This window comes from Opisthorchis viverrini, assembly GCF_000715545.1.
Source record: "Opisthorchis viverrini unplaced genomic scaffold opera_v5_14, whole genome shotgun sequence".
NCBI lineage: Eukaryota > Metazoa > Platyhelminthes > Trematoda > Opisthorchiida > Opisthorchiidae > Opisthorchis > Opisthorchis viverrini.
The window spans coordinates 2440726-2466821 of record NW_008751670.1 but is presented as its reverse complement, the minus strand read 5'-3'; the positions used below and the strand labels follow the sequence as shown (position 1 = coordinate 2466821).

Below are 26096 nucleotides of genomic sequence, written 5' to 3'. Positions count from 1 at the left end.
AGCCGATGACTCAACAGTCTGACCTGCTCGGCTGCAGGGGGTTGGCCTAACCCGAGTACGCAGGGAATAAGGCGTTACTGTCTCATCCCTGATGCGGCTGCGCACAGCAGGTGCCTTTTGAGCAGCACCGGCTCTTTGGCATTAAAAGTATTTCGACCGTATTGGATAATGCGCCGGCGATCACGGTCAACCGTTGGGTGATCGGAGTGTGCGGTTTTTGGGGCCGACCTTTTCTAACCCGTCCTCCCTCGGGGGAAGGCAGCAGCGCTGCATCCATAAATATGGACATGCTGGTCGCCTGGGGGAAACACCTTACTGCCTTCACACTCCTGTCGCAGAGGACAGTACGACTTTACCCCCAGACCGCCTCGTAGCACGATTACTCGTAGTACGGGGTCTCGCCGCTCTTGGTCTGGCTGCTCCCCTTTGGCCTTCTTGGCATGGTTGCACCTTGTGGAACGAAGTTCCAGCCAGTGTAGCCCGCAGGATCATTGCAGCACTTAAGCCCGACCATCACGTCAAGGTGGCAGCTTTAGGTCGTTCCTAGGAGGATGAGTGCTCCGGTTGCCGAAAGAAAACCTCTTTTTCTAACTGTAGCATTTGCTGATGCTCAAGTACATGATCCATTTTGCTATGGTGAACAAAGATTTTTTGTTGTAGCATACTCCACTGTTTTTGCTTCCATGATTTAACGGGATCTTGTTTCTTATAGCCCGAATCCCAAATCGGATGTTATATTGGGGTTCTTGACAATAAATCCCAAGATTCTGGTTGACTTTCTCCTTTGGCCTTAAGCAGAAGGACGAATAAAAAGGTCCCCTTGACTGATGCAAGACAGCAGTAGTCGCATTATGTAGCGCAGTTGAGCATTATTCTACTTTCCGGTAGCACCATGATAGTGAATCCCGAATTCTGAGTTTGAAAGTGCTAGCAAGGTAATCTATAACGGTTAAATACGTAAGAAGGTACGTCATTGCATGGGCTCACAAAGCCAAACTACCCTTTTCGAGTAAACAGCTGCCATCAACCTACACAGCAGGTTAGCACATTTCAAACCTCGTCGACTGTGGCCGCTTTTACTGTTCTCATGCTATCTGTATCAATCGTTCGGTCCTGCTTTTCACGAGAGAAGAAAAATAAAGGCAAGATGTTTTGTTGCAAGTTATATATTCAAAAGATCCATGCCGCTTTGATGGCCAAGGTATCCCGTTTACTGTCCATGCTTTAGAAGCTTATTTCATCGTCCATTTACGCGTCTCAAAATTTACTGAACTGTGTGATACTCTTTTGGGACATAGTTTGTGCCTCTGCCGTACTCTGGTTTTATCACGATAGTCTTTTATTTGATGGACACTTGGACTCCGGAAATTCATTTTCTGATGCAACATTCTCTCCTCCAAACGTTTAAGGTTATGCGCAAGAATATTATCACGTCAATGACAGACCACCCTCAACCGATCTATAGGTGCTGGGGTGCATTCATTACAAGTTTACTAGCAAAACGCAGCATCTAATTCCCTCTCGAACATGGGCTTAAGATAAGCCTATTATTACGGGGCCTTGCGGTTTGGTGAAATCTGAAATTCTAAAGAATAATTCCGTCGAAAGACGAAATTTTTTGTTGTGTACGGCTGCCATGACATCTGAATATAATCCTGGTTCTATCTACGTCAAACACCAGGGATATTAGCGAAAGCACACTAACGATTGACCGATCCCATAGCGACCGATGGTGGATGTAACAGTGAGATGGCGTTAACGTCAAGACTTGTTTGCAAAACTTCAGCTTTTTCAGACTCTAAGGCCACAAATTCAGATGTGCAACCGTCCTGTTGTTCCGTCTTGAAACTGACCAATGTTTTAAAAGGTAGGATTTATGTATCCATATATATTAGTCAGTGGCAACAAAACTGCAACGCTCAAAGAACATCGTAAGAGTCCAACGAGTATAAATGAGGTCGTGAATTTCAGATTCAATTTTATTTTCCCACTCAAATGACTCATTAGGTTGTTGGATTGTATCTGAGTGTCCGTGAACATTTATCTTGTTTCTATGGTGTTCCGATCCATCTATCCGCGCACGTTAGAGCTCGAGACGTGTTTTAACGAACTGCTCACCGGCTTTCACAAGAGCGGTGGGATTTGTAGTGGTTGCACGCACATTAATCTTGTTTGATCGCTGACACAGGTACCTCTGTTAATTTTCACTGGAAGGGGGAAATACTGAACTTTTGGTCTCAGTTTTACTACAGCTCACCTGCAGTTCACATAATTCGGACTTGTGATGTCGGCCTTGTCATGCAAGTAATTCAGCAGTGCACGCCGGACACACCCAACATGTCACGTTTGGGTAGATCACCTGCTTTTTCATTTATCTGAATATTCGTTTTCTAGTCACCGTTCATCGTATTTCTGGTTTCCCTGATAACTCACTCATTCGCGTGTGCCAACTAAGCTTTCACGTATCAAATTCGACTAGTTCCGCACAACTGAAATATTAAACACCACAATGAACTTATCGATAGTAAAATCTTGGCTTGGAAAACAGGAGTCTCGCATGCAAAGCATTTGAATTCTCCCGTGTATTGTCTAACAAGTCACCTTAATTACAGTGTTTCCGACTGATATAAGCAAATATCGCACCATCATTTAGTGATGTTTGGCTTTAAACATCCAGTGTTTTTTTTCATTCAATACCTGCGTTCAAAATCAGCCCTTCGTCAACTAAACTGAACGATATTATGTGCTTATATGCCATAAATTGTGAATGCACGCGCGTCTCCGCTACTACTTTCAGTGTTTAGGACAAACGTCAGTTTTCACGGAAAAATTACTTGGTCTACTGTGTTGTTCACAAAATGCCGTTTCACTCTGATGAGAAGACGTCCTTTTACCTATCCTCCCTTCGTTTTTGACTGTTACTTCGTGGTTAGAAGACACGCGGCTTGAAATATCCATGCGCGTCCCACCGCCGTTCTTAGCGCCATGTTCACCAAAGGTCCGTTGCCAACGTTGTTCATTGGCTTGAATTTCAACGTGCTTGTTTATGAAAAAATTGAGTTGTTTTGACCCACTGCATCCCTTAAAAGTTTTGCTTCAGCCGTGGTCGCCCCAAGAGTACGTACACGTAGACGTGACCATCAGTCCTTTATTTCCAGAAATTTGTCCCATACAGTGAGAAACGCCGGTGAGCACGTGCGTCAGTTGTGGAAAAATGATCTGAATTTGTCAAGTGTGGTGATTTTATTGACAGGAAAAAATTAAAAAAAATCAGTGATAGATAAGCGGTACTGAGGCTTGTTCCAACGTTCCCCACACGGGTGTCAGTGGCCTCATTTCGCTTTGTTGGCACATGAGAAGCAGCAGACCACAGTGAACGTGGGTGCGCTCAACAGAGAAAAAGCACATGCGTGGGAAGAAATAAATCTGGATATTTACCTGAGGCTGCGCTGAAAACTGTGACAGAAATGACCCTACAGTAACTATTTGGGCAAGAACTTCATAAATCAAAGGAAGAGTGATGGGATACTGTAGGTGACTGGTTCATAGTGGTCGAAAATGCAGGTGTGACAAAGTGACAAAATTTTGTATCTAGGTTGATTGTCCCGTCCTTCGATAATGAACCGAAAAGTCTGGTATTTAGGATTATCATTTGTGATACTGGAAAATGACGCATTAATTCGCTTGATTTAGTCGTAAAATTTGATTGTGCCCCATGCACTATCGAACTACCAAGGAGAAACCTGCATTCTCTTTCGGCATCCGCTTGTTACGTGCCCACTAGACTCAACCTAAGCACATCCCAGTCCTAGGTGTTCCGGTTTACAGGTATCTCTGTATCCATTTTGGTAGTTGGTAGAATGGGTGACCATACTGAAATCATTCACTGGTACTCGGAGAAACGTTTAGCCTTTAGAAGTGAAAGTTAAGCACATCGAGTGCGGACAACCAGTGAACCCGGAGATCGTTAACTTGTGTGGTGCCATGTGGGTGTAGATCTTGCGATTGTGATGTGAGAGTGATCCAGTGTCACACCTGGCTTGCATCAGGAATATAGACTCACCTCCCATACTGTGCGTCTCTGTTTCACTTCTTGAATAAAGTAACATTAATCTAAATTCATTGGCACTGATGAGTAGTATGCATGCTTCACTCCATTGCACAAGCCCACATTAGTTTACTTGTAACTTCAGGTTCTCTTGATGGCTTTGCAACATCCTCAGCACACTGAAGCCATCTACAAAAAACAAACAGGTGGCAGGGGGTTCATGTAGCTGGTGAAAAGATACGCATTGAGGACAGCTCATTGGGAGACTTTGCCGGTACTTCGGAATTCTGGTCATTGGTCGAAATTATTATCAACGTCGTTGTCGTCGGCTGATGGAGACCTACTTCCAAATGTAAAGGGGTTCTATTATTCGAGTTTTCATTAATTCTTAGAGAATATATCAAAGTTTATTCGACTGGATAGTTCTCCAGACGTCAGAGTGAAGCCCAGTGTGCTATGGAGATTTGCCCACGAGTCAAGTGTCTGTTTTACCAACATAGGCATTCAAAACACCGGTATTAAAAATCGATCTTAAACTATAGTTTGACGGAGTCTGTCAGGTTGAGGAACAGCCCTATCGTAATGCCATTGGCTCTTGTGTTATTCGTATTGCGTTGTGATCCGCTTTAATTGCATCCAATTGGCCTGGTAGACAGGTTCGTTTTGTCCTGTTTCCAATTGAACACTGAGCAATCTGTAAGTTAATTTGTTGTCCTCTCTTCTTCAATCTGACAATTCCCTCCGGTGCCTTCTAATCTCTTGTTCCCCTTTTCACGCGTTCTTTTTGATTTCTAATCTTTTCATTAGCGCTTGGTTTCTGCGTTTAGTCGGTTTATCAGATGCCTTTCTCTACCTATTTTGGTCCTCTGATATTTTGATTGGGGGTTATTTCAGTTGAACGGTTTCGATCGCTGCACGCGAACTCCTTTGAATTCTCCAGAAGTTTACCCTCTGGATCTCTGTGCCTCCCTGAGTTTCGTAGTTCTTGCTTCTTCTGCAGAGTGTTTTGCTTATGTTACTTTACGCTCTGTCGTGTTCTTGTGTTAGCATCTTTCTTTCCTGGTCTTATTGCACGGAGGCAAGCGAAAATCCACTGTTTTACTTGACAATGACCTTGTGTCAATGTGGTAGCTCGGAATATAATGGCAGCTAACGTGCGAACCTCTTCACTGAAAAATTCATTGTTTGAACCGAACCATAGCATCTCATCTGTTCTCATGTCAACAAATGAATAGTGGCACCTAATTCAGGCAATATGGCACATCACTACCGAGAGGTGATGATTACTAATTATTTTGATATGGTATAAAGCTCCCCTCCCTCTTATCGGGCGCAGCAATTGTGACTATGCCCGTACTGAATCTTATATGCGGCGTTGTCTTTTAACGCTGGATACCATTTTTCTCTCAATGTTGGATGGAATTGCAGCACATCAGGTCCAGTGGACACCTCGCATCATCATTGACCGGTAGAACGCTTGGATCCAACATGTCATTTAAATAACCAAGAAGCATGCGGGCCAACTACTCTCCATGCTGAATTTATTAATCACCAACGAAGGACATTTGGTCGATCAAGTGTTAATTAGAGCTTCACTGGGTCACAGTGAGCACTGTGTGCTGACCTTTTATTTCATCTGCCACTGACACAGAAATCCGTAGCCTCAAACTTGGGTTCGAAACTCATGCTGCCCAGACATCCTAGAAATTCGTAGCTTCCCTCGGAAATTTAGACTGGAATCAGTTTCAGTTGAAGGGGTCTACAGGACAATTTCTCAGAAGCCTGACGTACGTCCTAAAAAGAGTGCACACTTAGGCGCAGAGGCTATGCAGGCCTGCATTCTGCCTCGCCACACCTTATCTTGTCGAGAACAGCCTCTCAAAAAAGCTTGCCCTTCACAGAGGAGAACGTTCGTCAACTCTTGCAAAAGAAAAGCGTTCTGTACGTTGGGGAAAGACGAGGTTCATCCAAGGACCCTAAATGAAACGTCGCTCACACTGCTAAAACATTTTATCTAGTGTTTCGTCAGTTCCCCTAGCTTCCCTCTGCCTGGAAGGAAGCGGTTACCCCGCCAATCTACAAAACTGGTGACGGCCCGTTGTCCAGCAGTTATAGGTCTATTAGCCCCACTAGCACGACGTGCAAGGCGAAGGAACGCGTTCGAAAGCGGGCTATCCTAAACCTAAATCAGTACCAACAAGTTGATATCTTCAGTGCAACACGCTCTTGCGCGACGAACGCGTTCGCATTTATGGACAACTCAACGCAAGCTAAGGACGGGAGACTGATTTTGGATACCATATTTGTCGACTTATTAAAAGCATTCAGTTGAGTCTCATACGTCTCGTCGCCACATAAGATCAGCTTTTATGTACTTAAGTAAAAAGTTCTACGCTGACTCAGATAGAACATTCTGACTGAAACTAGACTTGACATACACATCTTCGGCACCGGTCTCCAGTGGAGTTCTCAATGCCCTGTTTTGACACCTCCCTCTGTTTCCGTTCTACGTCAACGATATTTCAAGTCCATGTATATTTTTGCAGATGACATCTTGGAGTTCGAACGCCAGCACCCTCTATATGGATGTTAAGGCCGCGAAGCCGTGGTCATTGCACTGCCATCTTTCTCGGAATGACGAAAAATGCGTCGAATTTCATTTGGAGAAAACTCAGCGAACGCCTTTGTGGTGCATGTTGAGAATGGTGCTCATTGAGTCTCTGGTGAGCACGTACAGCGAACTGGTTCGAGAATAGCTTCCGGCCTTAAGTTCATCGATTATAAAACGCATCTGGCGGTTCTTGACCTTTCCTCTGGAGTAGAGTCGCCTTGGAGGATACCTAATACTTATTTATGAACAAGGTCTGGCTTACGCGTTTTTCACTGTTGGCCCAAATAACAAGCGGTAGGAACATGACAGAGGGGTTTTCAGGCTCAGAGAGCACATCTTTATTAGGCAACAGTTTTTCTCATTTCAGCCATTTAGTGCGTGGACTTACCTCCCACCGATGTTGTTCACGCAGAAACTATGCAGCGAACTAGGATCTTATCAGCGTGCTCGAACAAATACCCAATAAGAAATCACAAAATTACAAGAGAAGAATGAGTTGTCGAATGAGGACTCACGAATGCGTAGATCCAAAAGTTCACTACACCGATACAAATGCAGTAACCTGTTGTGAAAGAAATGTTCACTCGTAAAAGTTTCCCACGTGTGGTTCACGTGTGAGTGATATATTCCGCGATAGAAAAGTTGTTCACGGCTGAAAATTGTCACGGGGATTTATTGTGACGTTCAACAGTTGACGCAAACACAGAGATCTAGTCCCACTGGTTCAGTAGTCAGCGAACAGTGCAACGGAGCGAAAATACACTCGCTCCGCAAGAATTCAGCAAGTCGCGCCGGAAAATTGCGTATTGGTAACATTAAAACAAATGTCCTGGAATATGTATGACAGTTACAAATGCAGCTTAAGTTAAGGAAAAATGGTAGATAAGTGACAACGGATTATGGACACTACAGTACCCCCCCAGAGCGTTAGGAATAATGAAAGGAAATGACGCTCGATAAAGTGACAAAAACTCAAGGGGTGTGGTCTGCGAAGCGAACAGGAGTGTTGCAGGTTCGAACAACGCTTGTTTGCTTCAGGATAGGTAATGGGTGCCCGTCATTACGTCAAGCTATATGTTCGGGGTTCCCTGGGATGACTCTACTGGAGGTTCGGGAACTTGTGGCTAAGGTGACTACCGTAGGGCGATCTAAGTGAGATTCATCATCAATGAATGGAATTTTGAGCCTGTCGATGCTGACGGGGTCCGCTTTTCCGTTCCTCTCAATCACAAAATACTTGTCCTCGCGAGAAATGACTTTAGAAATGACCATCATACGGATATTGCAAGGGTCGTTTGACGCTGTCAACACGGACAAATAAATGTGAATAAGAAGATGAACGGGGTCCAAATGTGTGCATCGACCGGATTTCTGAGTGTCAGACGGGCGAAGAGTACGCATATGATCTTTCAGTCGACTGTCGCATGTCGATGGTGAGATATCTTTATTGGATGCGGATGCACATAACATATTTGCGGGAAGACGTAGCGTTTGTCCATGAAAACGTTCGACTAATCCGTTGGCTGCAGGATGGTAAGGTGTAGTTTTTAAATGATTGTATCCCAACAGGTGGTTCAGTTCACGAAACAAGGCACAGGTAAACTGACTCACACGATCCGTAGTACACTAATACCCGATTCGATGCACTGTTAGCCGTCTTTTCGCTGAACCCTCATATCGATCAGATAATGGATCCACGGTGAGGACCTAAAGCGTAGTGCTACGCCCCTTTTCACCCGTGCCTTTCAGGTTTACGGAGGCCAAAGAACAACAAGAACGAACGCGACCCGGTAAGCTAGGGCGAAAGCCTCGGTCCTGTGTGATGATCGGTGAGTCCCTGAATCAGTGAAACCATATGACGTAAATCAGAAAGGTGGATCTGGTAACAACCTCCCATTCCTGTTTATGCCGGCTAGTTTGCCAACTGCAGCTGGCTCTTTCAGACAAAATCTCGGATCAATCCACCCATTTCACTTTGGTTCAAAGTCTATTGAACTGTCCTCACCAATGTTGCATATTACGGCGTTCTAAAGCATTGACTCGAAACCCGGGCGTTTTGAAAGTTGCTCCTTGTTTTCGTGGTCACGTAATCCCCACTGTTCAACGCGTTTACCTTGCGACACCCCCTATTACAGAGTACGATTGTTGAATGCTTCGGGGGAATTTTCTCTATTCTTTGTGTGAAAAAGTATCCCCGAGCACAAAGGGGCATCGTAGTCTGATAGAGCTCAAATTCTCGGGAGTTATAGAACGCTTGTAACTGATCTAGGAAATGGCGTCACGTACAGGGGACCAGTCGCCTGAAGATTTCTTAGTGGCACCAAGCGCGGGACCCTCAAATCCATAAACAATATGGGAGACTTCTCAGATGGCGCTATGGGGCATCGACACAAGAATAACTCCATTGCGGGTTATAACAAAGTGTCTTCACGGAGGAGCATTTTGTGAGTAGCTGTTCATATGTTCTGTACAGAGCGGCGTAAAGCAATTTCCCCCAATTGGGTGAGGTTCGGGGATGAAAAATGGTGCCGCAATCTGATTGCATGGGAGCGACAACACACAGGCGAATGAAGAGGCTTGCCCGGTGTAGTGAGGCCCCTGGCATAATCTCACTCATGGATTTCCCAGCACTTGTTTTCCAAGAAAATGAGTGCCTGAAAGGTGGCTGTTGGGGCCTGCTGAATTGGAAGAAACTCAAACGGCAGCAGACGGAATACCAGGGTCTCATAATACCACCACAAGAAATTTGACCGGGAAGTGCAGTAATTTGAAGAGCTAGGCCGCTGTTTTATCCGTATATGCTATCAGGCTGACTAAAATGCCGTTGGTCGTGGAATGAGAATTTACACAAATTGGTTTTCATCGTTACCGCGGGAACATTTCTTCCATACTCAGGCGATGTTACTGTTCCCTCTGCCTAAGCACACCCTGTAGCATCCTACCACAGACAACTCCCTGCGTTATGCAAAAATCTTTCAATATCATTCCAGCATGAACTCACATCCCAGCATTTGGAAAAGAGTCCAGAAAACGATTATGATAAGCTAGTCAAACCTGCGGGATCTAGCGGTGTGAGTTGCTAAGCTATTTGTCAACACCTTACGCGACCTTGGGAAGCGATGAGGGAAGCGATTTCGGACGAACGCATGGTCGCGATCCACAAATGTATTCCAGAAGAGCGGCAGCTAGTTATTGGTTTGCACCATTGGTGATTTATGGCGGTACAACCAATTCCGACCCGTAGCTGGCGCACCGTTGAAGATCACCATGTATTCAGGCAACCTCGCTTATTTTAGAGATTAGCACTGCATTGATGGCGGCCAATTCTGACCCGTAGCTGGCGCACCGTTGAAGATCACCATGTATTCAGGCAACCTCGCTTATTTTAGAGATTAGCACTGCATAGAACAATTTGTGGTCTGCACCTAGCTGAAGCACTCGTTCTCCATTGTCTGCACGTGCAGAGTTCAATCCATGTCGACCACCTGATTGAGTCTCAGATGCTCTGAGCCCGTCCAATTGTCCATTTAGACCTTCATCAACCGTAGCGACATGTCGACCAATTGAGTCTCAGATGCTCTGAGCCCGTCCAATTGTCCATTTAGACCTTCATCAACCGTAGCGATGTTTGAGCTTTTAGCCCGCAATCACAGGGCATCCAAGGCGTCTTTGATGGTGTCAGAGCTTCAGTCGTTCGAGGAATGATTAGACACGACAAACAGGCAACAAGCAACATGTGGGAGCTCCTCGCGGACGTTGCCTGATGAACCTCACACAGAATACTACTGTCGGGTATCCAGTGAAGCAAGAATTCTGCACGTGATGTCACAGCTGCCTATGGATAGCCAGGGGTGCGCAACCGGAAGAGGATGGAGCGTGATGGGGCAGTTAGCTCAACTGTGCTTGTGCCTGGAATTCTTTTTTCTGTTACACAACATTCATTTATATCAACCAAGTTCAGTGTGCAAGCAAGAGCAGCTTGTTTTGCTGCTTGCTGTAGGGTGTGAACATTAAAAGCAGCATGATAGATTGGGCGTCGACACTTGAAGATTGACTTTAAGGTACCTGGGGGTGTTCGCGGCGGATGATGTGCAGATGTTTCTTGCAGAACGAGAGAAGTCATCAGTCCTAACTGATGGGCCTACAAGGAGAGAGTTAAGAATGAAGTGGATGGATGGGTAGAAAATGTATATAAAGGAGAAAGGGGGCGTCAGCAGTAGTCTGTTTACGCTTGCCTGGCATGCTTTATGCAGTGAGCGGCTCGGCTAGTGACACCACGCGATAGTCGATGTGGCATAACATCATTGTTAATTGTAAATATCATAGCTGTAATTCGGCTTGGATGATTCCAGGGCGCCCCGACCTGGATAAGAGAGCAATTAGGGTCCTCGACTCAAAATCATGACCACAAGGCTGTGGTGTTTTGCGGGAAATGCTTGTGAATTCTCATTTTTAAGGCGGAAATCGCCACGCTTCTCCCAAACCCCAAGCTGAGACGGCAGGAGACTGTGTTGGTTGGAACTTTAACCATTGACAGAGCTCGTAGGAGACTCCACGAGTGTCACTCGGACACTCCCTCCTCAGCATAGCTTACTGTACACAAACCGCAACACCATGGCTAGATCCGATGGAGATTCACAAGGCTGCTCTGGCCTCCCAAATCCGGAAGAAACTGTCGCTCTTGGCTAGATTACTGGGGCTAGTACGCCTACTCAGGTAGACAGATTTATCTATTCTCCCAGTCGGCTTATTCGTAAGCATGGCGTTCGGACTTGAGCCTTCTCAGCCTTGCGTTAGCATTCCACACGTTGCAGGTATGAAGAGCGTGCCGAACGGTGATGCGAAATTATTTAGGTTATTTGATATTGTCTGCATTACGATGGTGTCTGATCCAAAAAGAGCTATGTCGTCTACGTGCCCGATACCTGTGAGCGAACACCCTGAGAGCATTTCGACGCGACAGGCACTAGAGTCTGCGAGTGAGTCTTTCATGGTCATATCGATAACGAATTTGAAGAGGAAAGGGAAACGGGAGAGCATTGCGTGGCACCCTTTAATGTGGTGAATTCAGGCGGGTCACCACCCGCACTGACACCAAACCCAGATGAGGACGCTGGTGCTTCGACGCCATATAACCATGTCAATATATTTGAATAACGCCTTAAAATAGACTAAAAACATAGAACAGGAAGAGGAAGCTAGGGCTAACATACTACCTTCAACACTCAGAGAGACAATGTGGATAGAAACTGACAGCATGCACGCCACCGACATCGGTTAGCCGTCATATCGTTCAGAATCTCCAGCGGAGCGGGAGGACGGTCAAGTGGATCCCACTCTAGAAGACTGACAGTACCAACAGCACCAAAACGTTCTGTGACACCATTTATCCTCTTCTTCCGTCCCGAATTATGTACCTCTAGGATCGCATCGAATTAATACGGAAATAAGCGCTCGCCTCGCCACTGGTAACACATGATCCGATGAAATTAGCTTTCAGTACTGGATGCATTCGTTGAGCGAAATACCGTACCCTTCATCATAGACCTGTTTCCCGATCGTTTAATTGTGATTTCGCCGGTTCCAGGCCTAACTCTGAGGTATCGGTGGTCGAAGACCTGAAGAAGCCTCGGATTCTCAGCCCAAGGTGGCTGTCTCGCAGCTGTTAAACATTAAAGTCCGTACTGTGGTCCTATATAAAAAAGTGTTCAGCTGTAGCACCCTTTCGGTGCCTAGCTGCCATGCCACCCGAAGGAAGCACGAGGGCTGGGATACTGCCAGGTTGCCCGAGCCTAGACAGGGGAAGTCGAGAGGCTGAGGTCGGCTTCGAACCAAGAACCTTCCGGTCAGTAAATTCCTGCTCTAACCACTCGAGCCATCTCTCATTATGTGAGACAAAACGAGAGCTTATCATGCGCCTTCACACTTTCACGTATGTTGGCGTACATCGCCTTAAGAAGAGCCAAGGATTTATGGGGGACACTTGTGTCCTATTGACGCTACTATGGTGCCTGACGATATGCAATCAGATGGAGCTTTCAAGTCAAGAAATACCACCATTGTTGGTTGCTGGAAGCAAGTTATTTCTTCTGTTGAGAAATTACGTTCTATATGCCACTGTCATGCATGCTATGTCTCTAGAGACTGTGTTGCAGGAGACCATATACACTGTTCTTCAAAGTGTTCGACCCATTTTTTTCTATCAGCGAACGAATTACCAGATTTTCTCTTACTTAGTGCTTCGCTGGCATTTGCCTTCGTTTGGCCAGTCAATCGTACCGATTCGCATAGGGCACGGCTATTTTGAATTTTATAGGCGGATAGCGCAAAGATGAATGTTCACTGGAATTCAATCCGAAAACGCGCGTTCGGATCTGGGTGTGAGTGCAGCTCTCACTCCATTTAATAAACGAGTCATCACTTCTGGATAACCTGACACATGAGTGAAATATGGAAGAACTGATTTCGCCCTTATCGCTTTAAGAAGCATGACCATGTCTGAGTCTTGTGTACGTGTTTCAGAGATACAGCACACACCAGTTTAAAGTTTGTATAAGCTCTGTGCCAGTTTTACAAAGGGTAGGGGAGTCGAAAGCTCCTATGCAGAAAGGATCTCGTGGATCTAGTAGTGTCTTGTGTGCAGCGGGGTGTATAAGGGAGACCAGCTAGATGAGTGATCGTCAACTGATCCATCAAATTTTGCATTTAGAGAGATTGGGTTGGAGAACAAAATCGGTGGACAAATAAATGTTCGGGCAAATGAGAATTCCCGAAGGCGATGGTTTAGCTGAGGTGCCCCACCTAGAGCCTTTTATTCAGAAGTCTGACCCACAATGCACCAGGGTGATCTAGGGTTTCGTTTGGGGACCATGCCTCTAGCCTTACTCAGACGCCTGAAGCGCGAGGCGGTGGGAAGTAGGATAATTTTGGGGTCCTGCCTGGCACCAATGACTGAGCAGTCTGCTCTCGGGTGCAATGGGAGGGCACGACCAGGCGGCGCTGAAGCTAACATCAGATGCGCCTGGAGCCGCATCGAGCTGATGGCAAGGTTTAGTCCGTCTGTCGACCGCGTTGGATAACTCGCTGGTAGTCGCGATCAATGGTTGGGCAATCGGAGTCTGCGGCTTGTAGGGCCGACCTTCTCCAACCGGTCCTTCCTTAGCAGAGGGCAGCATGGCTGTTTCCACAAGTATAGACATGCTAATCGCCTAGGAGGAACATCCTGCTGCCTTTTCACTCCCCTCGCAGAGGATAGTCGGAGCTAACTTTCCCGGCAAACCACAGAAACGAGCTCCCCGCTTGGTGAGCCAAAAGTTAAGGAAACATGACAGAGCCTCCGCCACTCGACTTCCCCTGTCTAGGCTTGGGCAACCTGGCAGTATCCCAGCCCTCGTGCTTCCTTCGGATGGCATGGCAGCTAGGCACCGGAAGGGTGCTACAGCTGAACGCAAAAAAAAAACAAAAGAAACTACCATGCAACGCACTACAAGGACCTCTTCGGAGGGCGTTCACTGTAACTGCGATAGATAACCAGGTGTATACGTGATATGTAACACTCTGTTTGTGGTGCCTCTGGGCGTGCACGCGGATGCAGAAACTAGTGCAGCTGGAGATGCACATAAGCTGTATCAGCTAATTCGCAAAATGAGGCAAGAAGGCTTTCCGTGAGTCGGTCAAGCGGGTCTGTGAGTTGAGAGTCCCTTCTTTTGATGAAGTACTAATATATCTTTCTGCCTTGGAGCGCCGTCGGGTTACTGGAACAGATGTGATTCCTTCAACATATTTCAGAGATGCAGTGGAATTTTCGTGTCCTAGGTCAGCTGTTTTGATCAGGTTGTTACCAGTTATTTCGCATGGAGAGAGGAAGAGTCGGGGCTAACCGTTGGTCGTGCATGTATTCGGGAAGGTATACGAACCGAATGCCTCAACCACAGGCGTATAATTCTCACGCGATTCGGAATACAGTTACTGGCTCCCTTATATTGCGACGCCTATCTCTGGCACGTGAGATTCAAGTCTGAGAACAACAAGCAAGATTTCGACTAGGAATGCGGTGGACTGATCATATCTCTTCATTACGTTGAGTGCTTGAATAGTGCCACTTACACCGCCGACCAAAAATCGCGGTCTTCCCTTACTTTAAAGGAGCCTTCGAACTAGTTGATATATTAGTTCTCCCAGGTTTCCTTCACTTCCAGTCGGATTAGTGTGTACATTGAACCACCCATGTCTTCTGACAACTACTGGAGTTCGTCATGGTTATCCTCTCTCTTGTTTAATTCTGTTGTTTACGCCATCATGCCGTCACGAAGAGAAGCGTGTGATGGTTTGCGCACCTCGGCGACCCATCGAGCTATACTGGTGGGTGTTTCGCGGTGTAGGGTGTCCCTACAACACTCACAGAGTCTCTCATACCAGGTTTGTTAATGGCTAGAGGTCTGACAAACAGTCTCTTGGTCCTTCAGGTATGGGGTTCGAACGTGTGATGACTTGTTCCGTTGAAATGGTAATTCACTTGCATTTCCAGCCAAATACCGCTGCCTTGCGGTTAGGCTTTTGAGCGAAATGCTTTGGTTAAGGACCCTAATAGTCCTACTATCTAGGTGTGGGCGCCCTGACAGTAGTTCAGCCCACGTACAGCCATGAACTGCACATATACAAGTGAACGAAAATAAGCAAAAACAGGCTACTTCTGACGCCCCATTCTTTATCTTTCACATACTTTTTCTTCCTTCCCTCCCCACCCAATGCATAACTCTCCTCTTGTAGGCCTAGCACTTAGGACTAACGACTTCGTTCGTCTTGTATTGGTTTTGCGTGCAGCATCTGTTCGTCACATGGCGCCGACATCCTCCTCAATCTTCTAGCCTCGGCACCCAGTCTATCTGACCGTGTTCAATATACACACTCTAAAGCAAGGAGGACAACAAGCTGCTTTTGCACTCTCACTGGTCTCGCTTGGCATTGATGTGCGCTGTGTCTCAGAAACAAGAGTTTAAGATGCAAGCACTGCGATCGAGCTAACCGCTCCATCAGTCTCCACTCGCTCCCGGATACGCACCTGTGGTGATTCAGAGGCTGCTGCGGCGGGATATGCAGGGGTTGGTATCGTCCTGAGTCGCCGAGCGAAAGTATACTTGCTTGACTGGATACCCGTTGATAGTCGCCTCTGTGCTGTTCGTCTGGCAACGTCTGCGAAGGAGTCTCACAAGCGGGAAATTGATAGATGTCTGTTTATCGAGTCTGCCTACGCCCCAACTGAATGTAGCTCCGACGCCGTCAAAGACAGGATTTGTGATGCCCTGAGTGCCCTGCTGCGGCAAGCAGGGTTGCCGGAGATCTGAATCCGAGCGGTCCCCGGAAACCACCTGTGAGTGAAACCATCAAGGATCGGGAGTGAAGATCTCGAATAAAGAAGAACGCCTCGACCGATGGACCGAGTACTTCGAACAAAAATTGTCCTGACCACCAGCTGGCACCCGTCTGGAGCCCATAGGTGACGAAGAACCCTGGAGGGCAAACGCGGAGCCGTCTACGGCCTCGGAGGTCTAACACACAATTCTAGTGTTCCTGGATTTCCGAGGCGCATTTGACTCGGTTGACCGGTCTGTTCTGCTTGACACGCTTGTCCACTTTGTGTTCCCAGACTTCCGGAAGTATGACGGTATACGGCGAACTCTCCAAAAGCTTCTGTACATAGAGTGGTGTCCGTCAGGTATAGCCTCTTTCTGCATTCTTGTTTGACTTCGTGATTGATAAAATCATGAAACAAACGCTGGAAGGTCTCAAAAACCCCGGTGTTCAAATAGCCTATGACGAAAACCTGGTCGATCTGAAATATGCAGACGACATCGTTCTCATGTTCGAAGAGGAGGAGAAGGCGCAAGTATCCTTGGATGAACGACCAAAGTCATCCTGTCCTTTGGTGTGCACTTTGCACCCACAAAGTGTGGGGTCATGCTCCTGGACATGCAGTCACTTAACACGCCACTTACAATCCAGGGGGAAGTACTCGAAGTTGTGGAGCATTTTACGTATCTTGGAAGTTGTATTGTTTCCAACGGTTGTGTGACGGATGAGGTGAATACACGAATCTGCAAAGCTCGTGTCACGTTTCCTCACTTGAGACACCTATGACCTGAAAGTGGTGTATCCTTGAATCTCAAGGGACGTGTGTATCAAGCTACAGTGCGGGCTGTTTTGTTGTATGGCTGTTAGACTTGGCCTGTTCGGGCAGCGGAACTGAGACGTCTTCAGGTGTTCAACAATTGTTGTCTCAGAACCAAAGCTCGTGTGTGTTGCAAGTAGGGGCAAGTTTTCGGTTGTGCAGCATGAACTTCAATTGAAGAGTGAGGAACCGTGCATCCATGTGTCGAAATCACGTCGATAGATTTGGTGGTTCCGGGTTCTGTGGACGACATGGTCATGTTTGACAACTACTTATCCGCGCAAATTACGTTACGCAAAAATACCTGAGGTCATTCCATATTTTAGCGCGTGTTTTGCGCCTTGAAAGTGCAAGGTCTTCAATATTTACCACTCCCTTGTGCTTCTCTGAAACGTAAGAATGAAGAGCTTGTTTGTTGATCGGTTCACCTAGCATGGCAGCTGCATAAGCCGTGACTGTACTGTAGCACGAAGTAAATGCGCGTATAGTCAAGGTGCGAGGAGCGTTCGCGAACGTGAGTCATTTGTGACATCAGAACCGAATTTCGCTGAAGCAACTGTAAGAACCTTAGTTGTGAGACTTGACTCCTCCGATCTGAGGATCTGAGGCGTCTTCACGCGTTTGACCACCGGTGTCGCCGTTGCAAGAATTCACTGAGTCTGTAACGAGGTTCCTTGTAATGGACTAGCAGATTACATATGCCAAGGTGTGTTTGAGTATGTTCTACGTACGTCCAACCACCTACTGAAGAAAGTGGCTTTCTCTTCTGAGGGACTATCGCCAAAAGTGAAATGAAGGTGTTTACTGCCCAGATGGAATCTCCGCGCCTTGCTTCCTGAGACCAGCGTGATCTCACTTGAAGGCGACTGAAAACCCTGCAGGATATGGCACGCAACCGATCTAAATGGCGTTCTTTTTATTTCCTAACCGGACCGCTTAGCCAAAGTTTACCTGTTGATGTGCGCTGGGCTCCGGTCAAATGAGGTCCGCAAAGGACACCAGGTTTATCTGGTTGATGGCGACTTACTTCAGATGTGCTTATTTTAAAGCTGTCCGAAAGATGTAGACACCTTATCTCTGATCGTTTCCGGTAAAGACATAGGGCTTCTTCACAACATCTCAGCCCTCGCGCCTTCCTCGGGTGGCGTAGCAACTAAGCACTCAAAAGGTATTGCAGTTGTACGATTATTTTTTGGTATTGTTTCCTTCCACTGATTGCTAAGACCTCCATGATTGTGTAGCAGTTAAGTACCATTATGTACTACTAGTGTAGTGCTACTAGTGTATGCTAACAGTTGACTTTACTCCCTTCACCGCCTTAAAATACGCTTATTCGCACTACGGGGTCTCACTGCTATCGGTTTGACTGTTCCGCTTTAGCCATCCTGATATGATTGCATCTTGTGGAACTAAATTCCAACCGATTTAACTTGCAGAACCATTTTAGTACTCAAAAAACGACCCCCCGCACCCAGGGCTGGGATCATAATTGCAGCCTAATATTGATCGGATGGTTCTAAAAAAAACCGAGGCCCACACTTTGTCATATTGGGTAACTTAAACTTATCAACTACAGACTAGACTGTACCGCCTGATAGCCAAAGCCTCAGCAGTGTAGGAACCTTGTTCCTCCTGCTGGTAGAAGAATGCTGAGTCGTTCAACGCGTCTCCAAAGGATATGTCTATCATGGCGGGGAGAATACTTCATTGACTTCTCAGATAACCCGCATCACCTGGGGCGTCGGAACTCCGTAACGTCCTGTGAGCACTAAAGAAATCGTTCATCCATAACACCCTTTCGGTACCTAGCTGCCATGCTACCCGAGGGAAGCGTGAGGGCTGGAATACCGCCAGATTGCCCAGGCCTGGACAGGAGAGGGGACGAAAAGTATGGATGGCGCAAGATAACCTCAAGGCCAATGCGGTAGGCGGTGGTTTTTCACCTAAGGTGAGCTTCATCAATCACGTCTCACTGTCTCTAAGTGAGCTTCGCACAGGCCTACACATTCAGCAATGTAGAATACCGAAACTGCTAAGCACGTTCACCGCAGTTAAACGACTAGCCACAGTTCTAGAGAAGTACAGCGTTGGGTAGAAGGTTGATGTAATCCAGTAAGTCACCGGTCAACGAACCTTTTTTGTGATGTGCGATTTGATGAAAGTACTAACAAAATGGTGCAATTTACGAATCTATAGAGTCTGGTGGTACAGCAGCAACGACTTTAGGTAGTATGCATGTAATCCACCGATCATACTGGTTCTGCAAACCTGATGGTCGTGCAGTTTTGTATGTTTCCAGCCGCGCACCACATCGCGGACTGCTACCAAAGCCAGTGTTTTGCGTGTTGCGGAGAAAATATGTGGAATTTATCATCGGCTGCACACTTTGGATCGATGTTGCTGATACCTACCCGGATGTGTTTAGCTAATAGTTACTCAAAACGGCCATCGATCGGTGCCGAACTATTTGAAGTGCGTGTGGATGACTCAACAACGGAGTTCACGCTTTCGATCCTGATGTTTGCGGATGGCTTTCATTTCCAACCGGCCATCAATGGTGGCGAAGTGGTCAAAACTGTGCCATGTCTAAAGGACGGTGTTCTCTCCAGTCTTGACGAATGCTGAATCTCACCAGCTGGACGTCTCAAACCCGTTTTGACTCACCACATGCGACCAATTATAATGATGTGATGCTTGGATTCGGCGCCATCAGACTTCGAGTGTTTTGGACACACCAAGAAGCACGGTTGCTTTTCCACCACCACCAACTAAACATAACCTTACAACTGCTACGACGTGTTTCAGGCTGTTCTGTGCTTCGACCCACTTTTGGAGTATGGGGAATCTGATACCTCCTCACCAAGCAAGAGATCCGTCGTGAAGACCTTACCGTACTGTGCCGGTTTGACAACGTCAGAAACCCACTGAGCCAACGCCGCATCAAAAGGGTTCTTCCTACAATCCTGGCCAGCGAGTAGAAGGCTGACAAACAGCCTCTTGACCCTCCAGGTTAGCGGTTGGAATACTTGACAGTACTCCTAGGAAAAAAGCTGGTCTATTCCGGTAATTTTAGGCCGAACATTGTGCTTTGTGGTCAGCGTTTTGAGCCATAAGCTCTGATTGATGACCCTACTCATTCTCCCGTATGGTAGTATTCCAGCCAGAATACAACCAGAAAACGCATCTGTAAACGTATCCTCATGACAAACCGGCCTTCGTGTATGTACAATGGTCGGGTCGTCTCATTAGTTGCTTACAGCGTGGCGGATGAGCGGGGACGTATGACTGCCGACGCTTCCGATATTTGATTAGTTGTAGGTATCTGCGGGATTCGTATAATTCACGTTCACATCACTCCCATTTAAAAAGTCGCCCTCCTGTCCCGGCAAAATTATTCTGGCGTGTCCACACAGTGTTGCCTCCTTTAATGTGGACTCACCAGAATTGTTAAGCCAGAATAGGACGACTTTTGAAATGAGTGTTGTGAACGTGAATTTCCATATTTCTCAACTGTCGTTTCCTAACTCCCACCATATCCCATTTATTAATTACTCTCATATATATCCAAGCTGTAGTCACGTCAGAAAGCCACATAAGAACGTTAAGGATTGCACGCTGCGGGTGAAATCTGGCGCTTCGTGCTCGACACTCAAACCTCGCTACCTCTAGACTAAGAACTCTTAACCTAGACAGCGGGCTGTTCTTGCGCACTTTTTTGATAATTTATCGGTAGGTTTGCTACATCCCTCAAATTCAAACACAACCGAAGTGAACTGACTGTACAATCACTATCTAAGCACCATCGATTCAGGTGACTGTGCAGCTGCGTAGGTGGGTTGCATCATTGTTGATATACATTTCAATTCACGGACTGGAGTTTCCTTGCTCGACTAGATTTGTTCTATCCGACTAAACCGTCTATAAGAACGCGCACTGGTCGAAACATCACTCGCTGTTTATTCCGTGCTCACTTTTAAACAAAGTAACTTAAGCACCGATTAGACGAGACACTTCCCACCGTAAATTGACATCCTCTTGTCCATCACGAGGCATTATTATGTAGTCATAATAACTAGGGTCTTTACCTCGGTCCACCAAAAGCACATTGGGGTCGTGAACAGCAAAACGACCTCCGGTTGCCACAATATGAAACACGGTTAATCTGCGGAGTGACTAACAATTTAATTATTTATGTCCCTCTAATAAACAGAGTGCAGGATTTGACCTAAATTCTAACAGCAACAAAACTGCAAACATAAGGTATGTTGCACAATCGACCCACTGCACTAAGTTGGATTTTCTCATCGGTTGTGTTGACGACACTTCTTCGCCTTTCTTTGTTCCTGTCGTAATGACCGTATTTTCCAAACTTTAACAAGTGAGGGGAACTACCACCTTGTTAATGTGATTTTCGTTGCCTCCAAAAAAATCAATACTGCTTGTACTTTGGTTTGTTTCGCTAATGGATATGTTGAGTTAACAAATTGGGTATTTGAAACATTCGCGGAAAAGAAGAGAAATAATGGCAAAAATCTAATGCCTCATTCATTCAATCGCATTCTGCCTCATACTACCTATTGTGTCCTGAATGGATTTACTTTCAAACATCTCTCTTTAGGTTTCTTGTATTCTATTCTCCTGAGGTCATTTCAGCTTTCAAATGGATGTTGATGGCTACACCTAATGAAATCTCACTGGGTCTGTTATCCTCTGTTCCCTTTTGTAGATGAATTTGTCAGCGATAGGAGACATAAACTGGGCACACCTAAAGTCGCATTGCTTTAACGACGGCGTGTGCACTCTTCACCGATTAAGTGAAGCACTTTTACCTTTGGAGTGCTTAAAGTGTGCATGTCCTCCAGAATGGAACGGAACCCGATGTGAGACGCGTATCGCCTTTCCAAAGCAACCACTCGTTGTTTATGTTTCCAGCGGAAATGCTGGCCTCATAGTAGTTGTCGTCATGCTTTTACTGCTTGTAGTCGCGCTTGTGAGCTACATATTTTATACACGTGGTGAAGTGAAAAAATTCTTCGTTACGATGGATTCGCACTCTGGTCCGGATGCTTCAGTGCGCTACCCACGACAAGAGCCCGGACTGCATTCATTCACCATGAACCCCGTAGGCGCAGAAACCTGACTTATAATTCGATGGAGTACAGTTGACGACTGCTGCCATTTTTCTCCCATTCGGAACTTTCAAAATCGAATCTTTCAATGCAAATCTAAGTATTTTGGTATTTTGGTCACATTTTTTCCTGTGATTGTCTAAATAAATTCCCGCATACTTCATTTGTACTATTTTTAACTTGCAAAAGAATTTCAATTCGGGACTCAGCAGACCCACTGTTCTAAAAGGACAATATATGGGCACGTTTCAACACAATCAACCTGTATAGCTATACTTCCTCGTCCGATGTGCAGTTTATGGTAATTGGGCCCGTGAATCAAACGCATCACTGCCTTCCTGATTTCTCGCATCCATAAATCTCTCCTGATAAGAACTCAGCCATCGAATAGCGGCTAAGTACCGAAAGTATCACCACTTATCGGTTTGATTTGTCGGATTAATCGACTGAATTTCGGGTCTGGTGATCCAGTATTACTCCCCGTGAATGCTCGTCACAACAGGTGGAAGGTTATGTCTGGTTGCTATACTAAGCTACGGTACGTGCCTGGATTGACTACATCCAAGTAGGGCTGTACTTTCTCCACCTCATCAACTGCATTGGCGATATACGATTTCAATATTATTAACTTGCGGTTAAATTCCCGGAGGTTGAAATGCGCTCTGAGAGTTCGATCAAACACTGAGTACAGTTGCGGTTCATGGACCATACCATTCGGAAATGCAATCTATTTTAAGTAATCTAAGTCAATCTTCTGCACCGTTCGGCGTGCACTTCGGACATACAACCCAATGTTTTCAAACGAACAACTGTCACAGACAGATCCGTCTCTCCAAACAGATGTCTACATCTCGAAAGGGTGTCATAATAGGAACTCACTCCCCACAGAAAAGCCGGAGCGCGTTTGCCAAGCCGATATTAGTGACGCTGACGGTGTAAAAAAAGAATTCACTACAACGCTTTGTGGGTTAAAGATGACAACTGTGGGATGTTTATTCTCCGGTGTTTCTGAATGTAAGATTAGCGCAAAGCGCAATCAGGAAAAGTAACTTGTCCACGATATTCCAGCTGGCCACCCCATGGATTATGCTAGTTAGGCCATGTAACCTGTATGGTATTTGACCATTTGCCTCGCACAGCTGTATTCGCCGGGCCATGCGTAAGGTGAAAGCCATCGAAGGACAATCAACCCACAACTTGACAACAATGCAACGAAGCTCTTGCCCATCAAGTCAGTCACTTTGGCACCCTATAGAAAGAAAAAGCGTTCAGCTTTAGCGCCCTTCCGGTGCCTAGTTCCCATGCCACCCGAAAGAAGCACGAGGGCTGTGATACTGCCAGGTTGCCCAAGCCAGACAGGGGACGCAGGAATGCACTGACGGTCTGTAGCCTTAGCAGATATGGTTCACTCAAGTAGCGGACGGTGATTCTTCGTTACGATTCTCAACGGGTAGCCCATTCGCTCCATACTCAATCAGAAAGATAGGACAACTAAGCACTAGGCTGTCACGACTCGATACTGATAATAAAACAATGTAAGATCGGGGTCTATGAAGTGGTTGAGCCATCACTTTCAATCAGTGTTGTCTCTGTGGAGCAAAGCGTGTCTTGAAACATTGTTTGTAGCTGGGGAGTTGAGTTTCTTAAAGTTAGTGTTAATGCGACATCTGGAATCAAGAAATTCAAATTCCACTCGTAACCGAAGTTCGGCGCATCATGATACTCGCAAAATATCAACCTAGAAGCTCGTCATCCCTCAGTCGAACACCTTCAAACATCTCCAGTCCCATCGGTTAGCCTATGGTAAGGCAAGTATTTCCGGAAATCGAGCAGTTACGTCTGGCTCCGTTGGTGTCCCCTTCCGAGTAACCGCAGTAGTACTTATTGTGTTCACCTATCGTTTGACCAGGTGTCTTTAAATGTTCCTCGCTCAACAAAGTAAGTTACTATCAGAGACTCAAAACTGGGCACCTGCTAGTCATTCACAATCATTCCTGGCTGGTCACGCCCGCCAATATTTGATGAGAAACCCTGGATAAAGAGGGACTAAATATGGAGTACAGTAAACCATCCAACAACACCCAAATGTTTTGCATTTGGACATTTTTGATTGTAACCCTTCTGGAATCATTGCAAACATGGCTGACTAACATGCTCTCGGGAAGAACTATTCAATTTATCGCGTTGTGAAGACTAAGGCAACATTACACGAAACAACACTCTGGTCGTTTTTCTTGCTTAGAAAACCATTTTATCACATCCTAATCTGGGAACGCGAAGCTGTCACCTTACTCTGTATCATTGAGGTCTTGCTCGAAAAGGTCTAAATGATTAACAGAGGTAAGTATGAAAGAACAGAAAATGAAACCTTATAACGAAACAAGCCTCCCGATAAAATTTAACCCGAACTGAAAACTAGTGTATAAAAATCAAAGGACATGTTTGAAATCAAGGGAAAGCACAGCATGATAATCCGAGGCGATCAAATGGGTGTGTACAGAAGGAAAATCTGAAGAATTACAAAACGTTTTACCAAGCTGGGTCCTGTCAGAGCCAGGTAAAAGGGAGAAGGGTGAAAAATGTCCATCCCGGCAACGTGGAAAAATCAGATCTGCTAGGAATATTAAAAAAAAGCGTGATGGAAATAGTACTCAGGTTCATACAGACGAAAGACTGCAAGTTATAGGACCTCGCGGTAATAGGATGCGAGTTGGATCAGAAAAAGAATGGGTGTAAAACACCGACTATCTTCCACTGGAGTCATCGCATCCCTAAAACGTCCCGGCAACAGCCATAATGTTCCAATTCACCGGTGTTGGGACATCGGGCGAAAGCACTGTTCCCGATACGACGACGGCAAGTACGACAACGAGACGCAGCAGAGACTAGGAAATGTTGTCTGGTCGCTCGTACTAGACTGTGACGAGAAGCCGATAGTTCCGCTTTGGCTGCGTTACTTAAAAACACCAGGTGAGTGTGTCTGCTTTCTTGGTTGATAAATGTAGACTGTCAAGTAAACGTGAAGAAAGAAAAATGGTCATAGCAAACAGTCTCCATGACAATGACAGAATCCCAGAGTCTAAGGATGTTCATTCGGAGAGACAGCGGGCCCACTATGATGCATGAAACTAAAGCCTCGCATTATAACGGGGCACAGTCCCAAAGTAGCTCACATCTTCATATTAATTACGACCCCCCAGAGATACCGTGGTCTCCCAGTTTATCCCCGCTTGATAAAAAAACCCCAGATTCCGATCTGTTGGCTTCATTCCGGAGTGATAAAGTCCCGAATGGGTCCAGATGTGTGAGAATCCACCACAACTTACTGGACCCCATAGGGCACAGTTGTGAGAGATGAAAACACGTTCTGGAAGACTTCACAAGGTTACTGAAGTCTTCGACAGCCCACGACCCGTTTCGCTCTTCTTGGGGCTCATAAGGTAGGCGCAGTCGCCATCAAACTCAAAAGCAATCAGGTATATTAGGTCCTTATATGTGTTGCATGTAAAATGCAGCGAGCAGAAGGGCTTGTTGATATGCTGTAAACAGTAGCTCCGGGCAACCCTATTTGTAGCCCATGAAAGTTGTGACGATGGTGTGTTCAGGTAGATGAATATCAGCTTTAAGTGGGAGTACGTGCTAGTTACGTCAGGAAAAACCTTTGTGTACATTCATCAGGTAACTTTCTCACAAGTTAAGAATTACCTGATATAGGACATGCCTAAAAAATAGGTGTAAGCCTTGTGAATAGTTTCCTTTATGAAAATATTCTGTGACATCTCGAATATCGTGCCAACTGAAACATGAAGCGGCCTGTGTGCAGCAAATTCAGTCGTAGAATACCATAAACGAGAGATTCAGTTGAGTCTCTCGTGACAAACAAATTGATTTGAAAATGAGTGTATTTCACGTTCTAGAAGACTTACTCAGATTCGGTTGCAAACTGGTTACTGGGTGGACCGAGGAATAAAGCACAGCAAACAAACAGGCCCAGAATTCTGTGCGTTTTGGTTACATGTAAGTCATCATCATCATCATTGTCAGCTGTAAGAACCGGGTACTCGTACTGTGGTTGCAGCTGCCACAGTTTCGTTCACCGATGATTTGGGGGAAAGGGTAGGTAGCTGCGCATTGCAGGTG

General features: G+C 46.0%; 2 protein-coding genes across 2 annotated transcripts in view; one reads left to right on the top strand and one right to left on the bottom strand.

The window, feature by feature from the left end:
* T265_01347 (hypothetical protein) overlaps window positions 1-26096 on the top strand; it is a gene marked incomplete at both ends in the record, with an annotated part of 149553 nt that overhangs the window by 115471 nt on the left and 7986 nt on the right. The gene's annotated exons all lie outside the window — the stretch shown is intronic.
* Window positions 5777-26096, bottom strand: part of T265_01345 (hypothetical protein) — a gene marked incomplete at both ends in the record, with an annotated part of 62649 nt that continues 42329 nt past the window's right edge. The window contains one exon of the mRNA XM_009165351.1: window positions 5777-5842. Coding sequence (XP_009163615.1) covers window positions 5777-5842 — 66 coding nt within the window. The remainder of the gene's footprint in view (window positions 5843-26096) is intronic.